A 25,920-nucleotide genomic window follows, 5' to 3' on the forward strand; every position below is an offset into this window, starting at 1 on the left:
AGGAGAATACTCAGAGCACTAAAAGCCAGAGCCAGAGAATTGTGGTGATATTTCAAATAATCTGAGTCCTCAAATATTTGGGCAATATTATTTTCCACATATCATTATGAAATGTGAATTCAGCAGGACCACAGCATTGCTCTGAACAGCTGGCTGTGACTGATCATTCTGCTGAGAGGCTAAGCATTATCTCATCATGGAAAAACTAGAATTGTACATACAAGAGACAAAGCAAACAACCTCAGAATCAAATACTGAACTAGGTGTTCATAAGTGAATTGAAGAGATGTGCATCTTTGGAAGTAATTATTGAAGCCAGCCTCCAGCCCAGGACACAGTCAGTTGGTGCTTCTAGAAAATCAGTCTGAATTGATTGAATCCTTTTCTTCCCTTTGTTGGGAATCAAACAGTTTTGCTGCTGCTGCTGCTGCTGCTAAACTCTAGGTGCCAACACAGACGCTGAAAAAGTAAGTTTCAAGTTGTTTCCATTCAGAACTGAGAAACTTCAGTGGAAAGGTAGCATCTCCATGCATTGGAAATATGATCATGTTGTGTTCAACTAATATAATCAATTAGGGCACAGAAAAGGGACAATAAATGCAGGTTCATCTTCAAGCAAATAATGATGTAATGATTTTTTATGTAAATTTTGACACCTGTCCACTTAGACATAATCTACTCAGCACTGATATCTTTCCAAGAGTCAATATGGCTTTTGTAGTAGAATTTTGAAACTATTATGGGTACCATCACCAATAATTGTTAGGTTGGAGAGGAGATAACCATATTTTTACTTCTGAATTGAGATTCCGATGGTGAGAGACAATGCCAGAAGCGTCCAGCTGAATGATGTGTTTAAAGCTGATGCTACATGGAGAAAATAAACAAGAATCAAGATCTTTATTTGCATTTTAAAGGACTTAAGCTCTTTTAAGACTATTTCTCAATACAGGAACTCAATACTATTACTCAATTCAAGAACAGTAGCTAGATCATGCTGACAGTACAAAGTCATCCCATCAAGTTTACTTGTCCTCGTTCGTGAATATATGGAATAATATAAAAAGTTACTATGGCTGGATTCATAGACCATGTGAAGTCATCATGTGGTTTGCTTCTTTAGGGTTTAATGTAATGGATGAACTGATCCTTGAAGTTTGCAGCTCATTGTTTATGGATAAGCATGATGTCTGAAGCCATCCAAACATAATTTATTAAAAAATTATAATTAACATTTGTGGTTTAGTGCAATGAACCAGGCAGTATTATGGCTACAATTAAATCCATGTCTGGTATCCTGGCTTTTAAAGCAATAGCACATTTTACCCCCTCTCATCTTTTGTGGACAAGATGAAGGTCTGTCTCCAAAAAGTGAGGGAGAACCAGACCATAGTCATGCCTCCTGTGTATTATCTGTTATTTCTTGATATCCTATTACAACCTAAAGATAAAATCTTCTGTACATTAGCTCATATCACTTTCAGTGATCTGGAGGTCCCTCATATTTCTCCTTATAGAAAGATAGAATGAAATTACAGATAAATATTTGTATAACAAAAAGTATTATTATAACTTAAAGGATACTGTTTGCATTTCAGAACCCAAAGTTGTTCTTTAAGCATTCAACTGAGCACATGTGGATTTGCAAATAAGTAGACAACATAGCTGTTTCTGAACTCTCCCCGTTCCGTGTATTCAGATGGGAGAAATGGCACTTGAATGGAAATGAACGTGAGAGCTGGTGCTCACACTAATAAAAAAAAGCTAGCAATCATCCCCAAATCAAAAACAAGAGTGCCCCACCTTCAATTCCATTGGAAAGAACACAAGGGGGAAAAAAATCACAATTTCCCCATGCTGGCTGGGGAATTCTGGGAATTGAAATGCATACAATTTAGAGTTGCCATGGTTGAGAAACCTGATACAGAGGCTCCTTACTTGAAAGTAATATGTTTGCTGGAATTCTTCTTTTGTTACCTTAATCTACTTCCTAATTTATTAGTTAATAATTCTTTGGGATTAACTGTTTTCAGTCTAAATTATTACAGGAGAAATCTGACAGTAAAGATAAGGTCTTCTTCAAACTGAGCACTTGATAATACAGATATGGTATTTATGCCACAATATGAAAGTATTATAGTTTGCTATTATCTGGTATATTTTTTTTAAAAAAATCCCATTCTAGCCTACATCTCTAGTATTCCCTCTTGATCTTTCATTCAAACCCTAATTAGATCTGATTTGATTTAGTTTAGCTTTATGAGTTTGGTCAGCCATTCCCATCCCAACTATCTTCCTCTGCAGACAATTCTCATAGCTGTTGATGCTGATTCAGAGTTAAAGCCCCAAACTAGGCAAGGGACAGAGAACTGAGTGGAGAATTGAATTTGCACTCCAAATGAACATATGGAGGATGAATAAAGTATAGGGCAGTCCCAGAATGCATAGATCTTCATCACTCTCCCTTCTCAAAGCCTCGGGCGAGCCCAGCCACAAGACGGCAATGTGGGCAATGAACAAGCTTTCCTACTTACCTGTATGGAAGAAGCAGGGTGCACTGCCAACACTGAAATGTCTGTTTGGTCGTTTGCCTCTTCCAAAGTCTCAATGCAGATCTCAGAGGTGACATATAGTTAACTTTTAGTGAAACTGGATGTGTTTCTTCCCCCAGCTAATATACCCAGAATAATAATGGAAGCCTCATTTTTCAGAGCTATCTCCATAGCATAGAAACTCTATATCTCTGTTGTCTTGAGGAAAATCTATTTAATTTAATCTCATGCCAGAATTACTCAATTTTCTTCACTGAAAAGTTTCACCTTCCTCTAAAACAAACGCAATTTGAGAAATAATTAAACACAAATACATACCACTTAGTGGCTTCACATTAATGTAGCCATTTGGAGTTGGATACGAAGGTGGTTTTGTTGGTGGAGCTGCTCTGCTGCTGCTGCTGCTGCTGCTGCTGCTGCTGCTTCTCTGGGTGGTGGTTTGATTTGGGGGGGATAGTGGAGGAATAGCTGCCGTGTGAGAGGTCTCTTGGGAATGGAAAGTTGTTTTGCTTGATACAGTTGGCTGTTTGTCTGTAACTGTTATGGGTTTTTTGCTGACCAATGCTGGATTTGTAGCCAGCATGTGCTTAGGTGGTGTTGAAAGCCATTTGGAAGTTGTTCTAGTTATACGGGACAGGACAGAGGTGAAGTCAGTTCTGGGTGTGGATGTATCTGCACCAACAGTGAACTTTGTGACAACAGTGGGTGAGTGAAAAATAGTTACATGTCCAACTGTAACTGGGCTAGGAAATGTTGTGTCATTGCTTGTGGTGTTGCTATCAGAAGCTATTGTTGTTTCAGCAGAAAGGATCCCATTGCTACTTGTTGCATTATAAGGGAAAAGAGTGTCTTTTATGGTATCATTTGAAGTTACTGAAACATTGTAAGAAATAGCTCTGGTTTTGGAGGTAACAGCAGTGGTGGAATCTAAGGGATTGGTAGTAACAACTGGGGGACTGACTGTGCTATTAGAATCTGTTAAAAGTTTTTTCCAGATGGTTGTGTTGAAATATCTTGCAGTGCTGCGGAATAATGTTCCATCTGGAATGGCTGTGACTTTTAAGGAAGTGGTGGGGACAACAGTGGTGGAGTCTGTTGATACTGAAGGAAGGACGGTTCTGCTGGCTGTGCTGCTATTGAAATTGGTGGCAAGTGTTCTATTTACAACAAACCTGGCAGTGCTAGAGATGATAGGGAGTGGTGTGCCACCAGTTTCATTTAAAGTAGCAGCAGTATTCAAAGAGTGAACTACTGTTATAAGTTCATTAGAAGTTGTTGTGTTGATCCCTCTTGCAATGAAAGGGGCTGGGATTCCACTTATAGGAAAGTCTGTTGTGTTGTTTGTGGCATTGTTGGAATCTATTGTAATTTCAGTGGAGACAGACATATTTCTTGCAGCTATATGGACAGTTGTCCCAGCCATTGTATTATCTGAATCAGTTCTAACACTGGAAGACATATTGGTGGGGAAAGCATCTTTAGGCACTCTATCAGAAACAGTTGTTTGGGTATTGTTAATGGAGGGAGAGATTTCATTAGTCATAACAGTGATCTTGAAGACAGGAGTTGAATAGGACTCAGTAGCATCTCTAGAAGTGAATGGGTTCAAATTCGAGGAGGCAGAACTTGTCCTGGGGGTGGTAACACTGATGTTGCCTGAACTAGATAAGGTTGGTCCCATGATGGGGGTAATAGGGGAGGGGGCAGTTAAGCCATCATCAGACTCTGTACTAACAGACATACTTGACAGGGTGCTGCCCATAGAAGTAGAGAAAGGAGCTTCCCTGACTCCAACCAGGCCAATTCCAAGGGAATCCAGTTCAGACTGAAAGTTGTTCCTGATCCACATGGCAACAGAAGGATAGTTTTCAACTTCTTTCAAATCAGGCAAATTAACACCAAGCAGATCTTTCACATCCCGGATGCTGAGTTTCTGCAATATAGTTGCAATATCTTTGCTGATTCAGGCAGTGTTATCACAAACAGCTTTTCTGTTAACAATTATTTCTCCCCCCAAATATTCTACATTCCTTTTATCCAGAACGCATTATAAATAAAGCTCTCATTTATATAATGCACTTGTGAAATTTAAAACACTTTTAACAGTTTCTCCTGTTCCACCTTGGAGGCTGATAATCTTCTGAAGCCACATGATAAAATAAATTGTACCCAGGAGCAAATTAGGGAAATATCCCTACAATAGATTCACATAAATGTCCATACCCAGGAGCCTTTCAGAGACACTGGATATGTTTTTATATGACACTTGCAATAGTTTAGTCCAGGGGTAGGAAACCCAAAACAATCAAAGAGCCAGTTGGACCCGTTTTCAACTGAAAATAAAACACTGAGAGCCGCAAAACCCTTTTGATATCTAAAATGAAGATAACACTGCATATATCCTTTTTTACCATTATATATATGGTATAACACAGCTGCCTAACGTGCAAGCAGCCCAGGTTCAAATCTCAGAAGTGTATGTCTGGCTGATGAGAGCTAACCACCTCGAAATAGCTATCCCAGTTGCCCTTAATTTTTTGTTAGCAACCCCCCCCCAAAAAATTAAGAAAATACACACACACACACACACACACACACACACACACACACACACATCTCATAACAGTAAAAAAGGGTATATGCAGTGTTATCTCCATTTTAGATGTCAAAAGGGTCTCTCTCTCTCTCCCTCCCTCTCTCTCTTTCTGCCCTTGGTCTGCCAGTCCTCTTCCCCCACTCTCTTTCTTTCTCTCTCTTTTTCCTCTCTCTCTCTTTCTCTCTTTCCTCTCCCTCTCTCTTTCTTTCTCTCTTTCTCACCCTCTCTTTCTTTTTCTCTTTCTCTTTCTCGCTCTCTCTCTTTATTTCTCTTTTTCTCTCCCTCTCTCTCTCTCTTTCTCTCCCCTCCCTCCCTCTCTCCGATCTTCTGCTCACCTGGCAAGCTGGCTTCAAGCTGTTCTCCAACAAGCTCAGGGGTAGGCAATCTCAGCTCTTTTATGACTCATGGACTTCAACTCCCAGAATTCCTGAGCCCGCATAGCTGGGCTAGCTAGCTCTCTCCTGTCCTTCCTGCTTCCTGTTTCCTGTAGAGATGCAGCCAAGGCAGGAGCTTCACCCAGTAAGCTTTTCACCTTGTCGGAAAACTCCGTGTGAGAGAGAGAGAGGGAGAGAGAGAGAAAGAAGCTCTGTCTCTGTCTCTCTCTGCAAATGGCAGAGGAGGCTGGGAGCCGCAGGTTGCCAACCTGTAGTTTAGTCTGTTCATGAAAACATAAGCAAGGCCCTCAGGATGACATTGCCCAGGATGAGAACACCATAAAATTTTATTATATTTTATTATATTTCAGACAGGTCTTTTGGGGGGAGGGGCTGGAGAAGCCCATTGCTAATCTTGACATAATCCCACCTTGCCTTAAGCAATATATGACACAATGTCAGAACTAACCTTTAGTTCTTCCCGATTTAAATTAATAAATGTATCAATATCCATACCAACATGATATCTAGCCAACTTTTTCAGCTCTTCAACAGAAGCTCCCCCTTAAAAAGAAAAGAAAAAAGAATTAAGATTTCTGTGGGAAAGGTAACATCATATCCTTCTGGATAATCCTCCTTGAAACCAAGCAGATTTAAGTAAAAGGTGGTTAAAGTTGGGGTGGAAGGTGATGTGTCCAGATGGGTTACTATCTCCATCATGTAAACAAGAACTTTCTACACCCCTCTTCCAAAACTTGGAAGAGTATACATTCAATAATTTTTAATATAATTAACAATGAAATGTGAATAAATCTATGCACGTTAATCCATTATTCCCATTGTATTTTCTCCTAGTCTACTGAATTTCATATGCCCATATTCTCAAAGTTTGATTTTATCATTGTCATTATCCATTTTAGTACTTTTGAAATGTTTCTAGAAATAGCATTGCATGAAAAACAATGGAAGCCCAATGACAAAAGTTGTTAGAGATTAAACAATGGGTTTTTGTAGGAAAATAGGACCCAAATGACATTTTGGAAAGTGAATCATATATTATGAATAATACAGATATGCTAATGGAGGTAAAATGACTGTGTAGATTTGCCCCCATGTCTGGATTGTTAAAAATAAATAGGTGAGCTAATTCTGGAGGAAACAGCAAGAATGGAAGCACTTAATAACGTACCTAGATATGGCTGGATAAGAGGATAATAGGCACTTGTTCCTTCTTGGCTGGCAAATGCAGTGTGGGCCTTTTGGTACAGGATATCTTTCTTCACTTGGGCACAAGTAGAAATATCTAACTTTTCAGCATGCCTAAAGAATGTAACATGTAAGAGATCAGAGTTAAGTCCAGGAACATTTCTGAAACATCTAACACAGTGGTGGCAAACCTATGGCACGCATGCCAGAGGCGGCACTTGGAGCCCTCTCTGTGGGCATGCGTGCCATTGCCCCAGCCCCGCCTCCCCCTGTGGCTCCCTCCTTACCAGCAGCCTCCCAGGAGGAGAATTGCCCCCAGATGCGACCCACATGAAGCAGAGCAGCCAAGGACATAGCTGGGCAGCAAGGACACGACTCTGCCCTCGCAAATGATGCTGTGGGGTGTGGGCGGAAAGCATGGCTGCCAAGGTGCTGCAGGGCTGCCTGGGTGATTTGCGGGCCATGGAGGCTGTACATGTCTCTGCAGGTGGGGGGGGCAGGGGTGGGGGGGGCGGAGCAGGCGGGGGGCAGTTTTGGGGCACTCGGTCTCTAAAAGGTTCGCCATCACTGATCTAGCACCTTGTTCAGATAGCTGAAAGTACAAAGCATCTCAATCAGAATAGAGCTGAAAAGGACCTTGGAGGTCTTCTACTCCAACCCCCTGCTCAAGAGACCCTATAACAGGGGTGTCAAACTTTTTTCTCGGACAGGCATCAATCGTATTCTAGAATTGACTTTTTTAAATTACTATTGATCTTTTTTCTAGGGTTAAGAATGCTAAGATTTTCCCTAGAATATTGTCAGACCATAGTCCTGTATGGTTGGAGTTATCTGTTGAAGATGGGAATAGAAGGACTTGGAGATTGAATGAAAATTTATTTAGATATGAGGGGAATTCACAGAAATGCAGAGAATATTTGAAGGAATTTTTCCTTTTGAATATGTATAAGGGTACCTCGATGTCAAAGATTATAAAGGGATGCTAGGAAAGCTTACATGAGAGGGGTTCTGATTCATATGAATAATGCGCACAGGTGTAAACAGATGCATAAACGTAAAGAGTTGAAAGAAGAGATTAAACTGAAAGAGAAGGCTCTTATTTTAAATCCATTGGACAATAGTTTAAAGTTTCCATACTATGCTTAGGGAGCAATTTAATTTGTTAATGGCTGATCAGATTGCAACTAACTAGCGATATATGAAACATAACATGTTTTGTAATGCAAATAAGCCTGGTAGGTGGTTGGCTTATCAGTTACAGAAGAAACAGAAGTCAAGGGTTATAGGGAAAATAGATTATAAAGGTAAAGAGGTATATCAACAAAACTTGATTAAAAGGAATTTTTTAGATTTTTATTCAAAGTTATATGCTAGTGAAAGCATACAAGTTTCAGATATAGAAAAGTATCTACAGGCAGCACATTTTCCTAGACTTTCAAATGATCAACGAGATGAGATGAATTGTTTAGTTACTTCTGAGGAAATCATTTGGGCAATTAAACAATTAAAGGTTGGTAAGGCTCCTGGTACAGATGGATTAACAGCAATCTATTATAAAATGTTATCTGAAGAAATGATAGAACCATTAAAAGAACTCTTTAATAGTATTTTGTTGGGAGCAGAGGTACCTCCATCTTGGAGAAGGGCTTTTATATCGTTGATCCCAAAGGAGGATCAAGCCTAAGAATTATAGACCTATATCTCTTTTGAATACAGATTACAAGATTTTTTCAAAAATATTGGGAAATAGATTAATGCATGTTTTGAAGCAATTAATTCATAGTGATCAATCTGGATTTATAACTGGGAGATATATGAAATATAATGTAAGAAATTGTTAATTTAATTGAGTACATGGATAAGAATAATCAAATTCCTGCAGCTTTGATATTTTTGGATGCTGAAAAAGCTTTTGATCAGGTATGTTGCAATTTTTATTGAGAGTTGTAGAGAAAATGAATTTTGGCGGATAAATTTTTATATGCTCTTAAGGCTATATATCAACAACAATTGGCACAAATTATAATTAATGGGGGATTAACAGAAGCATTTAAAACTGAAAAGGGTACAAGGCAGGGATGTCCATTATCCCCATTGTTATTTGTTTTAACAATGGAGATTTTATTAATTAAAATTTGTGAATCAACTACAATAAATGGAATAAAAATAAAACAGAATGATTATAGGTTGAGAGCTTTTGCAGATGATTTGGTTGTGACTTTATCTCAACTGACAGATTCGGTAAGGGATTTGGTGGAAATCATAACCCACTATGGGAAAGTTTCTGGTTTTAAGGTAAATAACAATAAGACTAAAATATTACCGAAAAATATGTCTACAAAGGAAAAGGATATGTTAGCTAAATTAACAGGTTTTGAAATAGTGAAAAAGGTTAAATATCTGGGAGTATATATTACAGTTTTTAATGTTAAATTATACAAAAATAATTATGAGACATTATGGGTAAAAGTGCAAAAGGATTTAAATGACTGGAAAAAATTACAACTATCTTTGTTGGGGAGAATCTCAGCGGTTAAAAGGAATGTTCTTCCAAAGTTTCTTTTTTTGTTTCAAATGATACCTATTTTGAAAAAAGATGCCAATTTGGATGAATGGCAGAAGGGTATTAATAAATTTATCTGGGCAGGCAAGAAACCAAGAGTTAAGTTCAAGATTATACAAGATGTACGGGAAAGAGGCAGACTTAAGGCGCCTAATTTGAAATTATATTATGATGCGGTGGCGTTAACATTGATTAGTGATTGGCTTAATTTAACAAATATAAATATACTTTCTCTTGAGGGATGGGATTTACTATATGGATGGCATGCATATTTAATTTATGATAAAAAAGTAGATCAGGTTTTTAAATCCCATATTTTAAGAAGTGCTTTATTGCGTGTCTGGAAGAAGTATTATTATAGGTTAAATTATAAAATACCAATTTGGGGGATTCCTGGACACGCGATAGAGGGGGTATCCAGGGATGTGAACTTGGATAGGATTTCTTATAAGGAATTACTTAGATTGGTAGGGAGTGATTGGCAATTAAAATCGTTAGTTGAGTTAAAGCAAGAAAATATGGTAAAATCTTGGTTTCAGTATAATCAATTGTTGGTTAGGTGGAAGTTGGATCAAAAGGTTGGTATTACTTTAATGGATGAGAATTTGGTAAAACAGATTAAAGATCAAAATCGAACACATATAAAGAGAATTTATAATGTTTTAATAGAAATGGATTTGGAAACGGAATTAGTTAAAGATTGTATGGTAAAGTGGGCTCAAAATATTCAAGAACCGATTCTATTGGATACATGGGAGGTAATTTGGGTTAGAAATGTAAAATTTACCCAGGTACAAAATTTAAGAGAAAATTTTTATAAAATTTTTTATAGATGGCATCTGGATCCTAAAAAGTTGTCTTGTATGTATCCTAATTTACAGCCCAAATGTTGGAGATGTGCTAATTTGGAAGCCACTTATTTTCATATATGGTGGACTTGTAGAAATATAAAAGCCTTTTGGATTAAGATCTGGTGGAACATTCAACAGATGTTTAAGAGAAAGATAAAGTTTACCCCACAATTATTTTTATTGGGTGTCATTACAGATTGTGATGTTAAAGAAATTAATTTGATGTTGAATTTGATAACAGCTGCATGGTTATTAGTAGAGCAATATTGGAAGAAGGATTGCTTGCCTACTATAGAAGAATGGACGATTAAAGTGTCAAATTTAGCAGAAATGGCTAAGATTTCTGCTTATTTGAAAGATCATTCACAAGAAAGATACATTTCGGTCTGGAGAAGATGGATAAATTATATTCAGAATAAATATGGGAGTAAAAAGTTTCATTTAGCCTATGAGTGAATTTTAGAGTATTATTATGAAATTATTATTATTAGTAGTATTAGTATTGTTTAACTATTTGGGGACTGTATTGTTTAATAATTAGGATATTAATTTGTTTATGTTCTCATTATTATTATGTTCACTTTTAATTTGCTTATATTTATGTTAAAGGGGAGTTAAGGTGCATTATGGATTTGGTTATTTATATAGTTGGTAATGTTAGTTAGATTATGATTATCATATTTGTAACCCTGTATTCAGCTCTGGGAAGTGGGGGAGGGAGGGGGGGTTGGGTGGGTTAATATTGTAATTTTTATAAAACTTTTTAATAAAAAACAACAACAAAAAAACAGGGGTGTCAAACTGCCAGCCCATGGGCCGGTTGCATCATGCAGAGGCCATGCCCACCCCAGCTCCAGCAATGCGGAAAAAATTGTGATACATCGTGACACATCACGTGATGTGGCAAGTTTGACACCGTACCCTAGACCATTTCAGACAAGTGAATGTTCAGTCTCTTCTTAAGCACTTAAGTCATTAAGCACTTGAAGGCAAGCTGTTCCACTGGTTAATTGTCCTAACTGTTAGAAAGTTTCTCCTTAATTTCAGGATTGCTTCTTTCCTTGATTAGCTTTCATCTATTTGTCTTGCCTTCTGGTGCTTTGGGAAATAGGTTAACCCCCCTCTCTTCTTTGTGGCAGCCCCTTAAATACTGGAATACTGCAGTATTCCAGGTGTAGTCTTACTAAGTTTTTATAAAGTGGTACAAATACTTCATGTCAGGGCCCACTTCAAAACCTCGTCCTAAGAAAGCAGAACTCGTGGAAGCAGTTTCTTCCAAAAGGAACTTTTATTAGGAGAAACTGTCAACAGGCATAATAGACAGGTTTCCTGCTCAAATCAATAGGTTAAAAATGTCCCAAGCAAACTCCACCCCAATAGTTCATTCGGTCAGTTCAAATGGGTCAATCCCCAGGTCTTACGTCCGTTGTAGGAAAGAGCTGATAACGGCAGTGTAAGGACCGTTTCATGTCCTCTCTGAGAAGACGATTTGAAGACCCCCTGGCTGATCTCAAAGCCCGCGAAAGGATAAAAACAATGAGGCAAGGCAAACGCCCAGTGGCTGAATATACACAAGAATTCTGAACTGGCCAGAAGACATCCTCCTTGGCCATTTCAAAGACAGACTAAATTATGACCTCTATGACGCTTGCCTGCCCCAAGGGGACCCACACCAACTTGAGGAATGGTACATCTTGGCAGAGGAAGCAGAGATCGACATATTGAAAAGACACCGCCGAGGAAAACAATGGAGCAGCTCCCCGCCTGAGTTGACACACGAACCAGTGAAACCATCGGCTACAGCCAAGAAACAAATGGGGTGTTTCAAGTGCGTAAGAGAAGGGCATCGAGCTGTAGAATGCCGCTGCAAAGCCCCCCAGCACAACCCAGACAGATCCCCAATCAGCAAATCCGGAAAGTCTTCAGCTAAGCCAAAAGAAACTGCCAGGAGAATGATGGAAATTGCAGAACCCCCCACTTCTGCTCATCAGGGGGAAAGAACTCCAGCCTACACTGCAGGGCCGGTGGATGCCTCAGATGACAGCTCGGAGGGCGAACCCCTGGTAAGTGGATGCATCGCACCCATCTTCAAGACAGTGACTATATTAATTCCCCCCATGCCCGAAGCCGTGAAGGTGAAAGCCTTAATAGATTCTGGCTGCAACTGCTGCCTCATTAGCCCGACACTAGTGGGGAATCTGGGCATCCCATCGAGGAGACTGGAACAACCAATCTCATTTGGCCAGTTAGATGGATCCATAGCAGGGGGGTGCCAGCTACCCTAGCCACTCTACCAATACACCTCTCTCTGGGCAAACATGAGGAGGACATAACGTTTGTGGTGACCCCAGGCATGGAATGCCCAATGATCCTAGGGATGGAATGGTTAAAAAATGGAACCCCTGGGTAAATTGGAGGATGACAGAAATCAAATTCCCAAAGGGGGACCCTATGGACTTAAAACCCCAAGGGGAGCTACCAGAATCAAGAATAGAAAAAGCATCCATGGGAGAGGAAAAGGGACTAACAGAAATACCAGAGGAATACAGAGACCTTGCTGAAGTTTTCAGTGAGGAGAGGGCAGATGAGCTCCCCCCCCCCCCGACCCACAGACTGTACCATTGAATTCAAGCCTGGAGCAAAACTCCCGAAGTCCAGATTATACTCCATGAGCCCAAAGGAGAAGGAGGAAATGGAAAGATTCATTAAAAAAAACCTAGAGAGACGGTTCATTGAGCCAGCCAAGCCTAAAGTGGCTGCCCCGGTCCTTTTTAGAGAGAAGAAGGATGGCTCTTTACGCTTATGCGTCGATTATAGGGACCTGAATACAATCAGTGAAAGTAACCTATACCCTCTGCCCCTCATGAAAGACATGCTGTCACACCTTTCGAAAGGGAAAATTTTTTCTAAACTAGACATAAGGGAAGCTTACTATTGCGTGAGAATTAAGGAAGGGGATGAATGGAAGACCTCATTTAACTGCCCCATGGGGTGCTATCAATTCAAAGTCTTGCCATTTGGATTACAAGGGGGCCCTGCAGTCTTTATGCAATTAATCAATGACGTTCTAAGGGAGCACCTGTTTAAGGGGGTCCTTGTTTACTTGGACAACATTCTTATCTTCACCGAAACAAAAGAGGAACATGTCAACCTTGTCAGAGCGGTTTTAAAGAAACTGCGAGCCGCCCACCTATATGCCAAACTCTCAAAATGCGAATTCCACCAGGAAAGAATAGACTACTCAGGTTATCGCATATCCCCCCAGGGCATTGAAATGGACCCTGAGTAGGTCAAAGCAGTATTAGATTGGGCACCACCCCGCACAAGAAAGCAACTACAAAGTTTCCTGGGCTTTGCAAACTTTTACCGCCAATTTATCCCCTCATTTGCCCAGATAGCCTTGCCCCTCACTAACTTACTAAAAACAAAGGGAGCATCCTCAGTAAAACCTAGCCAGCCACTAACATGGACAATGGAGTGCCAAGCAGCGTTTGAGAGACTAAAGAGACTTTTTTCTGCCGCACCAGTACTTTTTTCTGCCGCACCAGACATGGACAAGCCCTTCGTAATACAGGCAGATGCAAGTGATGTGGCAGTGGGGGCTGTTCTATTACAAGAAAACGATGATGGAGTATTGCAACCCTATGCATATACATCCAAGAAACTCGCGGAAACAGAACAGCGCTGGCTCGTATGGGAGAAAGAGGCATACAGGATACGTTGGGCATTACTCACGTGGCAACGTTCCTGGAAGGCAACAGAATCACCTTCCAGGTGTGGACTGATCACAAAAATTTGGAAGCCCTGAAAGCACCCAGGAAACTCAATCCCAAACAAGCCCGCTGGTCCCAGCATTTTCACCAGTTCCAATTTAAGCTCAAACATTTACCAGGGAGAAAGAACTCGCATGCCCCAATATAACAGCGCATGAACCACAGACTCTAGACCAATAATTGCAGAGTCACAACTGGCAGCACCAGTAACCACAAGAACCCAAGCTAAATTAAAACCACAACTGGACAGCCAAACTGGAATTGAATTCAGAAAAAGTTTGGAAACAGACGAATGGTTCCAGAAAAACAAAAATGTGTGCACAATGAGAGACGGGTTGCCTTGGGTAGGGGAAAAGTTATATATACCAACAACCCAAAGAGTCACATTCATGCAGCTTTGCCATGACACGAAATCAGCAGGGCATTTTGGATTTGTAAAAACATTACACTTAATTAAATGGCAATTTTGGTGGCCATCAATAAAAAAGGACATAGAAAGTTATGTTGCCAGTTGCCCAAAATGTGCGACTGCAAAGAGGTTGCAAGGGAAATCTCCAGGACTATTACAACCAGTGGCAAATCCCTCAGCCCCCTGGAGGGAAATAGCCATGGATTTTATAGTAGAATTGCCAGAAAGCAATGGGAATATGGTTGTCTGGACGGTCACGGACTTGTTTTCCAAACAGGTGCACTTTATCCCTTGCCAAAAGATTCCCACTGCAAAGGCCTTAGCAAAACTTTTCGTACAACACATTTACAGATTGCACGGGGCACCCCAACGCATCATCTCTGATAGGGGAGTGCAATTTACCTCTGCATTTTGGAAGGAATTTTTATCCCTCTTAGGGACTGACATCTAGCCATCACCCTCAGACAGATGGACAAACAGAACGTTGTCATTCAGTACTTGAGCAATATTTGAGATGTTTTTTGAATTTCCAACAAAGTGATTGGACGGACTTACTCCCTTTTGCAGAAGTTGCCTACAATAATGCAGTCCACTCCAGCACAGGCTACACTCCTTTTCAAATAGCTAACGGTCAAAGTTTCAACCCCATGTCAGAATTAACCCCAAACAAACCAAGGATTCCATCACTGAAAGAATGGATGGAACAATTACAAGACACCTGGCCAATAGTTAGAAAAGCACTAGATGAAGCTAGGCAGGCATACAAAGCACAAGCCGATAAAAAAAGGGTTGAGCCTACACCATTCATTATAGGAGAAATGGTGTACTTATCTACAAAATACCTAAAGTCCCTACAGCCCTGTAAAAAAACTTGGACCAAAATATATAGGGCCTTTTCCAATTAAAAGAATCATAAACCCAGTAACAGTAGAATTAGAATTACCCAAAAATCTCAGGCAAATACACCCAATTTTTCATTGCAGCTTGCTGAAAAGAGAGCGTCAGTCACCTCTACGGCCAAAAATCCCCCCACCACCACCTCCAATCATGGTGGAGGGCGAACAACACTTCGAAATAAAGGAAATCCTTGACTCTAGGAGATATCATGGAGCGACTCAGTACCTAGTTGCCTGGAAACACCTCCCTCCCTCACAAAACGAGTGGGTCCATAAACGTCATGTCAGAGCCCCGAAGCTATTAAAGAAGTTTCACACAGAATACCCTAACAAGCCTGACTAACTTTTATACCTGTTTTGTTTTCTTTCAGGTGGATCTGTCGTATTTTTGAGGGGCAGGATGTCAGAATCCAATTATATTTCATCTCTAGTTATCAATTATAAAAAACCCCATTTCTCCCTTCTCTGGATTCTGTCATACGATGAAGGGAAGGGGGTGAACAAAGGGGCTTTATGGCCCTCACTTCCCTTGGTACACTTGAAAGGAAATGGATTTGTGTATCGCCAAAAGAACTAACCATAAGAATGGGGCTATTACCTTTCATGTAGTTTTCTTTGAAGTCTCCATCCAGCGGGCAGTAAGGAAAAGGGGGTGGGAGTGTAATGCCTGAGACTGTCGCTGGAAGAGGGGGTGATTGGGTAGGGCTACTGGGGAACCCCGTAAAACCTTGAATGGGAGAGCTTGTACCCCAAGTCCTGTCTAAAACATCTGCAACCATTTTCTCTTAATAAAGGATGCCTGTTGGAAGAATTATTCCAAGAGTTCTGTCTTCTTAAGATGCAAAGTGGGGTGGGTCCTTACAATTGATCTGTTTTTTCCCTTTGTCTAAAGACAGATGCAAAAAATGAGTTAAATAGTTCTGCTTTCTCCCTGATGCTTGTCACCTTCTTGCCACTTTCCCCCATTAATGGAGCAATCATTTCCTTCACTTTTTTCTTGTTATTTACATGTGGAAAGTAGCTTTTTTGTTATTTTTGACTTTGGTCGCAAGCCTTAGTTCATTTCCTCACTTCATCTTTGCAGGCTTGGGCTATTTGCTTATATTCTGACTTAGTTATGTGTCCCTCTCTCCACTTTCTATACTTGTCCTTTTTATCTTTCAATTTATCAGAGAATTCTTTATGCAGCCATGCTGGTTGCAGCATGTGATTTTTCCTCTTTGTTGGTATTGTGCTGGACTGGGCTTTTATTATCTCACTTTTCAAAATTTCCCAAGCTTCTTGAGTTGTTTTCTCCTTGAGAATTCTCATCCATGGAATCCTTCTCAAGCCCTCTCTAAGTTTATTGAAATTAGCTCTCTTAAATTCCAAGACTCTAGTTTGACTGTGTTCTATTGCTTATGCTTCCATAATGTTGAATTCCAATATTACATGATCACTTTCTCCCAAGGTTCCTGGGGCTTCAACACCTTCTATCATTTCATCTCTGTTAGTGAGAATTAGATCCAAAATGGCTAATCCCCTAGTTCCCTTCTCTACTTTTTGGAAGACAAAGTTGTCTGCTAGTTTTGCAAGGAATTTGATCTTCCACTTGGTGCAGAGTTTGTCTCCCAGTTGATGTCAGGGTAGTTAAAGTCCCCCATTACTATTGTGATGTGCTTCCTACATATCTTAGCTGACTAGCAAAAAGTTCATCTATTTCCTCTGTTTGTTTGGGTGGCCTGTAGTATACACGTATGGTAATGTCATTTCCCCCCCCCCTTTATATTGACCCAAATGCATTCAAGACAGTTTTCAACATTGTTGTGCTCTATTTCTGTAGAGATGTAGTTATTCCTTACATATAGAGCAACTCCGCCTCCTCTTTTATTTGGTTTGTTTCTTTTAAATAATTTAAATCATTTTAAATGATCTTTTAGTAGTAGTGATGCTATTGTGTTTTAGCTTCGAATTGGTATATTTTGTATTATATTTTTCATATGTGAGCTGCCAACAGCCATATTTACTAATTAATCTCCTCAGAATATCTGTTCCTCACTTGGGTCATGCTACTTGCTAATTGTTCCCCAATCTTCTTCCATTGTAATTTCCAGACTGGGCCCAGGAGGCATTCAAAATTTCCTCCTCCTTTAGTTAAAACACACACACTAAGAAACAGCAATCTACCTAATGCAGCGGTTCTCAACCATTTGGGGTCGAATGACCATTTCACAGGGGTCGCCAAACAATGCAGTCTGCCATTTTTTCCCCTTTTCCTTAGCTGTGCTACTCCCTTTTATTTTATTGGCTTTTGAAAGCCAATAGAATAGACTCTCTTGAATAGAGTCTAATTCTATTGGCTTTCAAAAGCCAATAGGGATTGTCCAGGCTGTCCCTGCCCTGCTGAGCCCACCAAAAGCCCCAGTCTGCAAACGGTGCTGCAAGTTGTCTGCAGCGAAGGCGTGATGTCTGGAAGCTTCCACCCCTCCCTGCTGAGCAACTACTAAAAATGTAAGTAAAAGAGGTCCAGGAATGGGAGGTGGGAGGCCGGCGGGCACAGGGAGGGTTGCAGGCATGTGTGGGGCCCAGTGGGTGCCTTACCTCCCTTGGGCTGGGCCAGCTGGTGGCCCAGCCAGTGGTCGCCCTGCACCGTCTCTGCCCCTTGCCAGCTACACCTCAGCTGGCGCAGGGGGCGGCACCACGCATGTGCGGGGCTCCCGGGCAGGGAATGTCCTCGACTTACAACCAGTTGGGTAGTCCTCGACTTACGACAGGTTGGGTAGTCCTTGACTTACGACCGGTTGGGGTCACGGCATTAAAAAGGTTGAGAACCACTGACCTAATGGATGCTGGGTTGATTTCCTGCAGCTGATCTTTATCCAGGAAACACAGGTGTTTGCCTCCCAGTATGTCTAGTAAGGGACCAGTGAGTGAGCCTCCCAGTTCCATGTATCTTGCAACCAGTCGCCTCAGCTGCAAGAAAAGACGTTGTATGTTAAGAAGGGATGCGTGTCCAGAGGAGAGGCAAGAGGTAAGAAGGCTGGTAAATATCTAGAAAAAACTGCTGAAGAACCCATATGGTTTAAGAAATGAGATAAAATTAAATTTCGATAATTTTTTTTAATTTTACTTTATTTTTATTCAGACTGACACAGCAGGAGGTATTTAAAGAACATTTGTATATCAGTAATATGCATTTGCATATAAGAAAGCCACATCTTTTGTGTAAAGAGATAAAGGGAGGCAGTCAGAAAAGTGATACACTTAAATGACAAACCTTTGGTATTCAGCACACATCTAGCTTAAAATGAAAAATAAAGAAAAAGCCTAGTTCACCGCAATTCTGTTTGGACACTAGGTTTCCCCACCCCCACCCCATCCTTCTGATACAGCACCTGTGGCATCTCCCATGCGCCATCCTCTGGATTCAGAAGAGCAGCCAGGGTGTCACTGGAAGTGAGGTTCCAACTGCCAATTTTGTCTGTGCTGTACTGACGTGAGAGGAAGCCAAGCAGCTTCAACTGATCTTCTGGAATCCCACCGGGGTAGCTCTGAGAAAGTAGATATATTTCATTAACCACCATGTAGCAAGTGATGCTCTGTGGATGTGAAAGCTGGATTTTAAAGAAACGGGACAGAAAGATGGTTGAGGCTTTTGAATTTTGGTGCAGGTGAATCATGAACATCAGGAAACCAAACAAATGGATCAGAGAACAATCTGAAAATCCCATTGTGGCACAAATGACCAAACATTAATTACCCTATTTTGGACACATTATGCCAAGACCGTTTCTTTGGGAAGTCTATAATGCTGGGAAAAGAGGAGAAAGGGATGACCAGCAGCAAGGTGGATGGGCTTGATTAAAACAGGAAGAATATACTTGATTAAAACAGCTCTGTAAATATACAAAGGACGGATCTTCTAGAAAGTATGCATTTAATTGCTAAGAGTTGATGGTGTTTAATTAATCAACATGGTAGAAAAAAGAGGACCTGGCAAGAATGGTCTTCCCACTTTTGGGGGGGGAGAAGGAGGGGCTACAAAAGTAAAGCAGGTGTTTCAAAACATGACAGAGAACAGATTGATGTGTCAATAGTATAAGCTTAAAAAGTCTGTTCATTAAAAAGTTTGTAGTGAAGAAATTGAAGCAACTCAGCAATTATGCCTTAAGAAATTGACTAATAAATGAGGACTGAGTTTCGTTTACTCAGTTTCTAAGATTCTACACCCTGACCCCTTTTATCCTGGCATTAAACCTGATGACTGAACTGAAATTCCAGTGGCCTGTTGTTAGTTGAATGAGTTTCTGTGCTTAGGAGACAGACGGAATCCCTCCTCCCTTCAAGGCATAGTATGGGAGGGAATGAAGCTTTTCTATGTTAGCCTAAGCCCATAATCTGCAACTAAAACAGGCAGAGTATGAATAATTTTGTTCTCCATCTTACTACTCAATGCCTCAGTAGATTTTATATTCAGAAGCATACTTCTGCTATGAATCTCCAACACAAGTGATTTTTCTTCCCCTGAAGCCCACTATTTTAGATATTAAAATAAGAATTATAATAATTTTATACTGAGTACCATTTCTAAAGTTATTTTAGAATGTTATTTTAAAATAAATACAGTAGAATTTTGAAAAATGACATTTTAAAACTTATTGGCTTATTTATTGTTTTCTATATGATTATCTTGATAGCAATTTTAATTTTAAAAATTCTTAACATTTTCTTATTAGACTTAATGTATCTCTACATATTTCATTACCAAATATAACACTAAAAATCAGGGTGTCCTGGGGGGGAGTCAAAAATATCAACATGGTATCTGTGACCATGCAATCAAAGCCCCACTCCTTTCTTATATACATCATGTACGCAAAACATGCAATAATGGGATGAGGGTATCAATCATACAATGTCAGCTCCGTTTCAATTTTTGGGACCCCTCTGAAGATACTCCTGGAAACACCCTGGTATACATCAGGACCCCCTCAGTCCCTGTGCCACTCACCTTGTCTAACTTCTTTTTAACTATGGTCAAGTAGTCATTTGGGAGGGGCTGTTCAAGCAAAAGACCCAGGTTGGCCTTCACAACTTCATCACTCAGACATGAATCAAACTGCTGGGTACTGTTGTATCGAATTATGAAAAGCGGATCTTCTAGGATGCTGCTGGTGATGGGAGCAGAACGGCAAGCTGTTGGCAGAATTCACAGGAAGAAATCATCTCTTTGAGCACGTTTTGGAAAAGGAAGACTTCTGAAAGTCACAACTCTTGGGCTCTGTTGCTCCAACTTCCAATTCTCTGTCAGGTCTCCTCCTGTCTGGGTCTCCCCTTTTTCTTCTTGAGCCACCTGTAAGGTCCTGCCTCAGTAATCCTTGTCTACATTTGTTTTGTTGCTGTTATATTGAGGCATTCTAGATAAGGCATCAGCTAAACCTTTTCTTCAAGTCACCCAAACACTTCCTCCTCCTTACTCATGCTTTTCCACCAAATCCCTCCTCTTTGGCTGCCCTTTCTCTGAATTTTAATGTACATGGTAAATAACAACAAACCTGTATGCTACAAACCTGATAGATTAACACTGTAATTGATCGCTTGGTGGTTTAAGAGATTTTTTTATTGTCCAACTGTAACACAAGCCAAGCCTAGCTATAACTACCTCCCCAACAGCACAGTTCTCCACATTTTTAAGGAAATACCTATATACAGATAAAGGTGCCCAGGGTGGGGGTGGGGGAATGAGAATAAAAAAAAGTCAAGATGGCAGCCACAACTGAATAATAGAAACTCACTTCCTTTTTGCATGCATTGCACTTGTGATGGACATAAAGGGGGAAAGTTTTGATTGCACAATTGCAGCCACCATCTTCAATATCACAGTAGTCCAAATCTATGCCCCAACCACTGGTGCTGAAGAGGATGAAATTGACCGGTTCTATGAAGCCCTACAGCACCTTATAGAATTAACACCAAAAAATGATGTCCTTATCATCATGGGGGATTGGAATGCTAAGGTAGGAAGCCAAAAGATAACCGGAATAACAGGCAAGTTTGGCCTTGGAGTACAAAATGAAGCAGGGCATAGGCTGATAAAATTTTGTCAAGAGAATACAATGGTCATAACAAACACTCTTTTCCAACAACCCAAGAGACGTCTCTACACATGGACATCACCAGACGGTCAACATAGAAATCAGATTGACTATGTGCTCTGCAGCCAAAGATGGAGAAGCTCTATACAGTCAGTAAAAACAAGACCAGGAGCTGAATGTGGCTCAGATCATGAGCTTCTCGTTGCAAAATTTAGGCTTAAATTGAAAAAAGTAGGGAAAAGCACTAGGCCACTCAGGTATGAACTAAATCATATTCCTGATGAATATACAGTAGAGGTGACAAATAGATTTAAGGAACTGGATCTGATAGACAGAGTGACTGAAGAACTATGGATGGAAGTTCGCAACATTGTACAAGAGGTAGCAACTAAAACCATCCCAAAGAAAAAGAAATGCAAGAAAGCAAAATGGCTGTCTGAGGAAGCTTTGCAAAAAGCTGAGGAAAGAAGGGAAGCGAAAGGCAAAGGAGAAAGAGAAAGATACACCCAATTGAATGCAGAATTCCAAAGAGTAGCTAGAAGAGATAAGAATGCCTTCTTAAATGAACAGTGCAAAGAAATAGAAGAAAACAACAGAATAGGGAGGACCAGAGATCTCTTCAAGAAAATTGGAGATATGAAGGGAACGTTTCATGCAAAGATGGGCAGGATAAAGGACCAAAATGGCAGAGACCTAACAGAGGCAGAAGAGATTAAGAAGAGATGGCAAAACTACACAGAAGAACTATACAAGAATGAGCTTAATGTCCCAGATAACCACAATGAGATGGTCATTGACCTCAAACCAGACATCCTAGAATGTGACGTGAAATGGGCCTTAGAAAATCTGAGCAACAACAAAGCTAGTGGAGGTGACAGTATTCCAGCTGAGCTATTCAAAATCTTAAAAGACGATGCAGTAAAAGTGCTACATTCCATTTGCCAGCAAATTTGGAAAACTCAACAGTGGCCACAGGATTGGAAAAGGTCAGTTTACATTCCAATTCCAAAGAAAGGCAATGCCAAAGAATGTTCAAACTATCGCACCATTACACTCATTTCACATGCTAGTAAAGTTATGTTTAAAATCCTACAAACTAGACTCCAGCAGTATGTGGATCGAGAACTACCAGAAGTACAGGCAGGATTTCGAAGAGGCAGAGGAACTAGAGATCAAATTGCCAACATACGCTGGATCATGGAGAAAGCTAGGGAGTTCCAGAAAAACATCTACTTCTGCTTCATTGACTATGCAAAAGCCTGTGATTGTGTGGATCACAACAAATTGTGGCAAGTTCTTAAAGAGATGGGAGTACCAGACCATCTCATTTGTCTTTTGAGAAACCTATATGCGGGTCAAGAAGCAACAGTGAGAACCGAACACGGAACCACTGATTGGTTCAAAATTGGAAAAGGAGTCCGGCAAGGCTGTATACTGTCGCCTGCCTATTTAACTTATATGCAGAGCACATCATGAGAAAGGCAGGGCTAGATGAATCAAAAGTTGGAATTAAGATTGCCGGGAGAAATATCAACAACCTAAGATATGCAGATGATACCACTCTAATGGCAGAAAGTGAAGAGGAACTAAAGAGCCTCCTGATGCGGGTGACGAAGGAGAGTGCAAAAGTTGGCTTGAAACTCAACATTAAGAAAACCAAAATCATGGCATCTGGCCCTCTCAATTCCTGGCAAATAGATGGGGAAGAAATGGAGGTAGTGACAGATTTTATTTTTCTGGGCTCCAAGATCACCTCAGATGGGGGACTGCAGCCAAGAAATTAAAAGACGCTTGCTCTTGGGGAGGAAAGCTATGGCAAATCTAGACAGCATACTAAAAAGCAGAGACATCACCCTGCCAACAAAAGTGCGTATAGTCCAGGCCATGGTTTTCCCATTTGCAATGTATGGCTGTGAAAGTTGGACCATAAGAAAGGCTGAGCGCAAAAGAATTGAGGCCTTTGAACTATGGTGCTGGAGAAGACTCCTGCGAGTCCCTTGGAATGCAAGGCGTTCAAACCGGTCAGTCCTAGAAGAGATCAACCCCAACTGCTCTTTAGAAGGCCAGATCCTGAAGTTGAAACTCAAATACTTTGGCCACCTAATGAGAAGGAAGGACTCACTGGAGAAGGGCCTAATGCTGGGAAAGATTGAGGGCAATAGAAGAAGGGGACGACAGAGAATGAGATTGCTGGATGGAGTCACTGAAGCAGTAGGTGTGAACTTAAATGGACTCCAGAAGATGGTAGAGGACAGGAAGACCTGGAGGAACGTTGTCCATGGGGTCACGATGGGTCGGACACGACTTCGCAATTAACAACAACAACAGCCACCATCTTGACTTTTTGTGGATGCCGCTGCATATTGTCCCTCTTATAGTTCTCCCACTCCTTGAGCCTTTTGGCTTTTCAACTCTGGATCTACTGTTAAAATCTATTAATATAATTTCCTGGCTTCCTGGTCCTGGATTTTTCCTTAGGGATGTTATCTTCCATATTTCATTTTCCCGCATTTATTCTGTCCCAGCACCACTGTGCCTGACTTGTGAAGACACCCACAAACACTATTGCAGGAGCACAGCTGAGGGAAAGAGGCTGATCACAGATAGATTTCTACCCATAATATTGGCAAGATATTAAGAAGTTCCCTGTCTTTATAATTTATTATGATTGCAGGAAAAAAATAGTAATGCTAGCTAAGTATTGAAGAATATACTGAATGACAAAATGATGAGTTCACAATACTATATGCCCTGAATATTACTGTATATTTTTATTACTTAGGCTATTCAAGCCCCCTATTTTCCAAGATAGTTTTTTTTTAATTTGGTGCATCTTAATGCTTATGCATTTATTTTTATATTGTGCTTCCAATGCTCAGAGAATTGTCTCCCGGTTCTAGTGTCTATACATTCATGTCTGTATGTGGGTGTGCATGTACAACAGACCAAGAGGTCAATTTTTTTCCTTACTTTCAGTTGCCCGTTTAGTTCTAGGAGACGAAGCAGACTTAGATCCAACTGATTTTAAGAAGAGGATTGTTTTTGTCTCTGGAAAAGCTCTTTGGCTGTTGTAGCCATCCATCACCTTTTTGAAGAAGATCATCCTTTCTTCCTGAAAAACAGAACATCCATTGGAATAATACATCACACATTTTTTTTTTTTTTTTTTGCAGAGAGAGATAGTTTGGTGTAAGGGCTAATGTATCAGGCTAGAAACCTGGAGACTATGAGTTCTTATCTGACCTTAGGCATGAAGTAGTTGGATGCCCTTGGGCCAATTATTCTCTCTCAGCCCTGAGATAACAGAGATTAAGATGGTGACACCTTCAGTTTCATGGTCATGGCTGCCATCTTGACTTCAGGCCGGAACCACAACATGCAAGTTCATCTGCTTCTCCTACCTTGTTAATGAAATCCCAGATAGTGTGATTTTTGTAGAAAGCAAGAGGTCCAAGGTGTTCAAGCGTTGATTCATCCCAGGAGGCAGGAGGTCTGTATCACATGGAAATAGATGTTAGATAGTGATGGTGTATAATATTATTGTATAGGATGCAGCTCACAGATGGCAAAGCAAAAACTAATAATTAGGTAAATGTGCAAATTCTGACTCTGAAGACATTTTGGAAGAACTATTTTTTGACATTTTGTAACTGAAGGAGTCTATAAAAATAAACTTCGATGTATGCTCCCTTTCCATTAATTCAATGGTACTCCTAATTATTATCTTTGTGTGCCCCTATATTTCATAGTAGTAATTAACTTTAGTACAATTTTTGACCAGCATATTGATAAATACATATGTACCTAGGGAATTCCATTCATTTTGGTTTTCCATATCACTTTCTATCCATTCAACAGCAAATCAATGTTTGGTGTCCACTATGAGGTGTTCCCACAATATATTTTGTGAAGCCCGGGGGGGGGGGGCTTTCTGCAAATCTGCAGAATTCCAAAGAGTTATTTTTCTTTTCATTTTTGTGTTAGTGTTGGTTCTTGGTGACTGCCTAGATGAGTGCCTGCAGGTTCTTTAGAAGATTTCAGAAGTGGTTTGCCATTGCCTCTCTCTTAGGACTGAGAGAGAGAGAGAGAGTTGTGGACAAAGATTGCCCTGCTGGTTTTGTGTTCAGGGGAGAACAGAATTGTGGGTTGCCTGGGATACCTTAAACCCTACACCCAACTGACTTTCAAAGGGCTAATACCCTTCTCGTCTCTATAAATATTGCCAATTAGATTAAAAAAAGAAAACAGAACAGAACAGAATAACAGAGTGGAGGGAACCATGGAAGTCTTTTACTCAAATTCCCTGCTCAATCAGGAGACCCTATACCACTTCAGATAGGTGGCTGTCCAATCTTTTCTTTAAAACCTCCAGTGATGAAGGCCAGCTGTTCCGCTGGTTAATTGTTCTCACTGTTAGAAAGTTTCTCCTTAATTCCAGGTTGCTTCTCTCCTTGATTTATTTCCATCGTTTCTTGTCCTCCCCTCTGATATTTTGGAAAATAGGTTGGCTGCCTCTTCTTTGTGACAGCCCCTCAAATACTGTAACACTGCTATGTCTCCCCAGTCCTTCTTTTCATTAGACTACACATATCCAATTTTTGCAACCATTCTTCATGTTTTAGCCTC

General features: G+C 40.4%; 1 protein-coding gene across 1 annotated transcript; it reads right to left on the reverse strand.

The window, feature by feature from the left end:
* Positions 1 to 5,852: 5,852 nt before the first annotated feature.
* On the reverse strand, positions 5,853 to 24,398 carry LOC120320299 (mesothelin-like protein). Its single transcript, XM_039369898.1, has 6 exons — positions 24,265 to 24,398; positions 20,211 to 20,395; positions 18,595 to 18,750; positions 18,039 to 18,172; positions 6,712 to 6,842; positions 5,853 to 6,086 (listed from the first exon to the last, which is right to left on the reverse strand). The coding sequence occupies exons 1-6, from the start codon at positions 24,395 to 24,397 to the stop codon at positions 5,959 to 5,961; spliced, it is 867 nt and encodes a 288-aa protein (XP_039225832.1). The 5' UTR covers position 24,398; the 3' UTR covers positions 5,853 to 5,958.
* Positions 24,399 to 25,920: the final 1,522 nt, after the last annotated feature.

Source organism: Crotalus tigris, unplaced genomic scaffold (assembly GCF_016545835.1).
Source record: "Crotalus tigris isolate CLP2741 ecotype Arizona unplaced genomic scaffold, ASM1654583v1 scf7180000021317.425702, whole genome shotgun sequence".
In the NCBI taxonomy this organism is placed as follows: domain Eukaryota; kingdom Metazoa; phylum Chordata; class Lepidosauria; order Squamata; family Viperidae; genus Crotalus; species Crotalus tigris.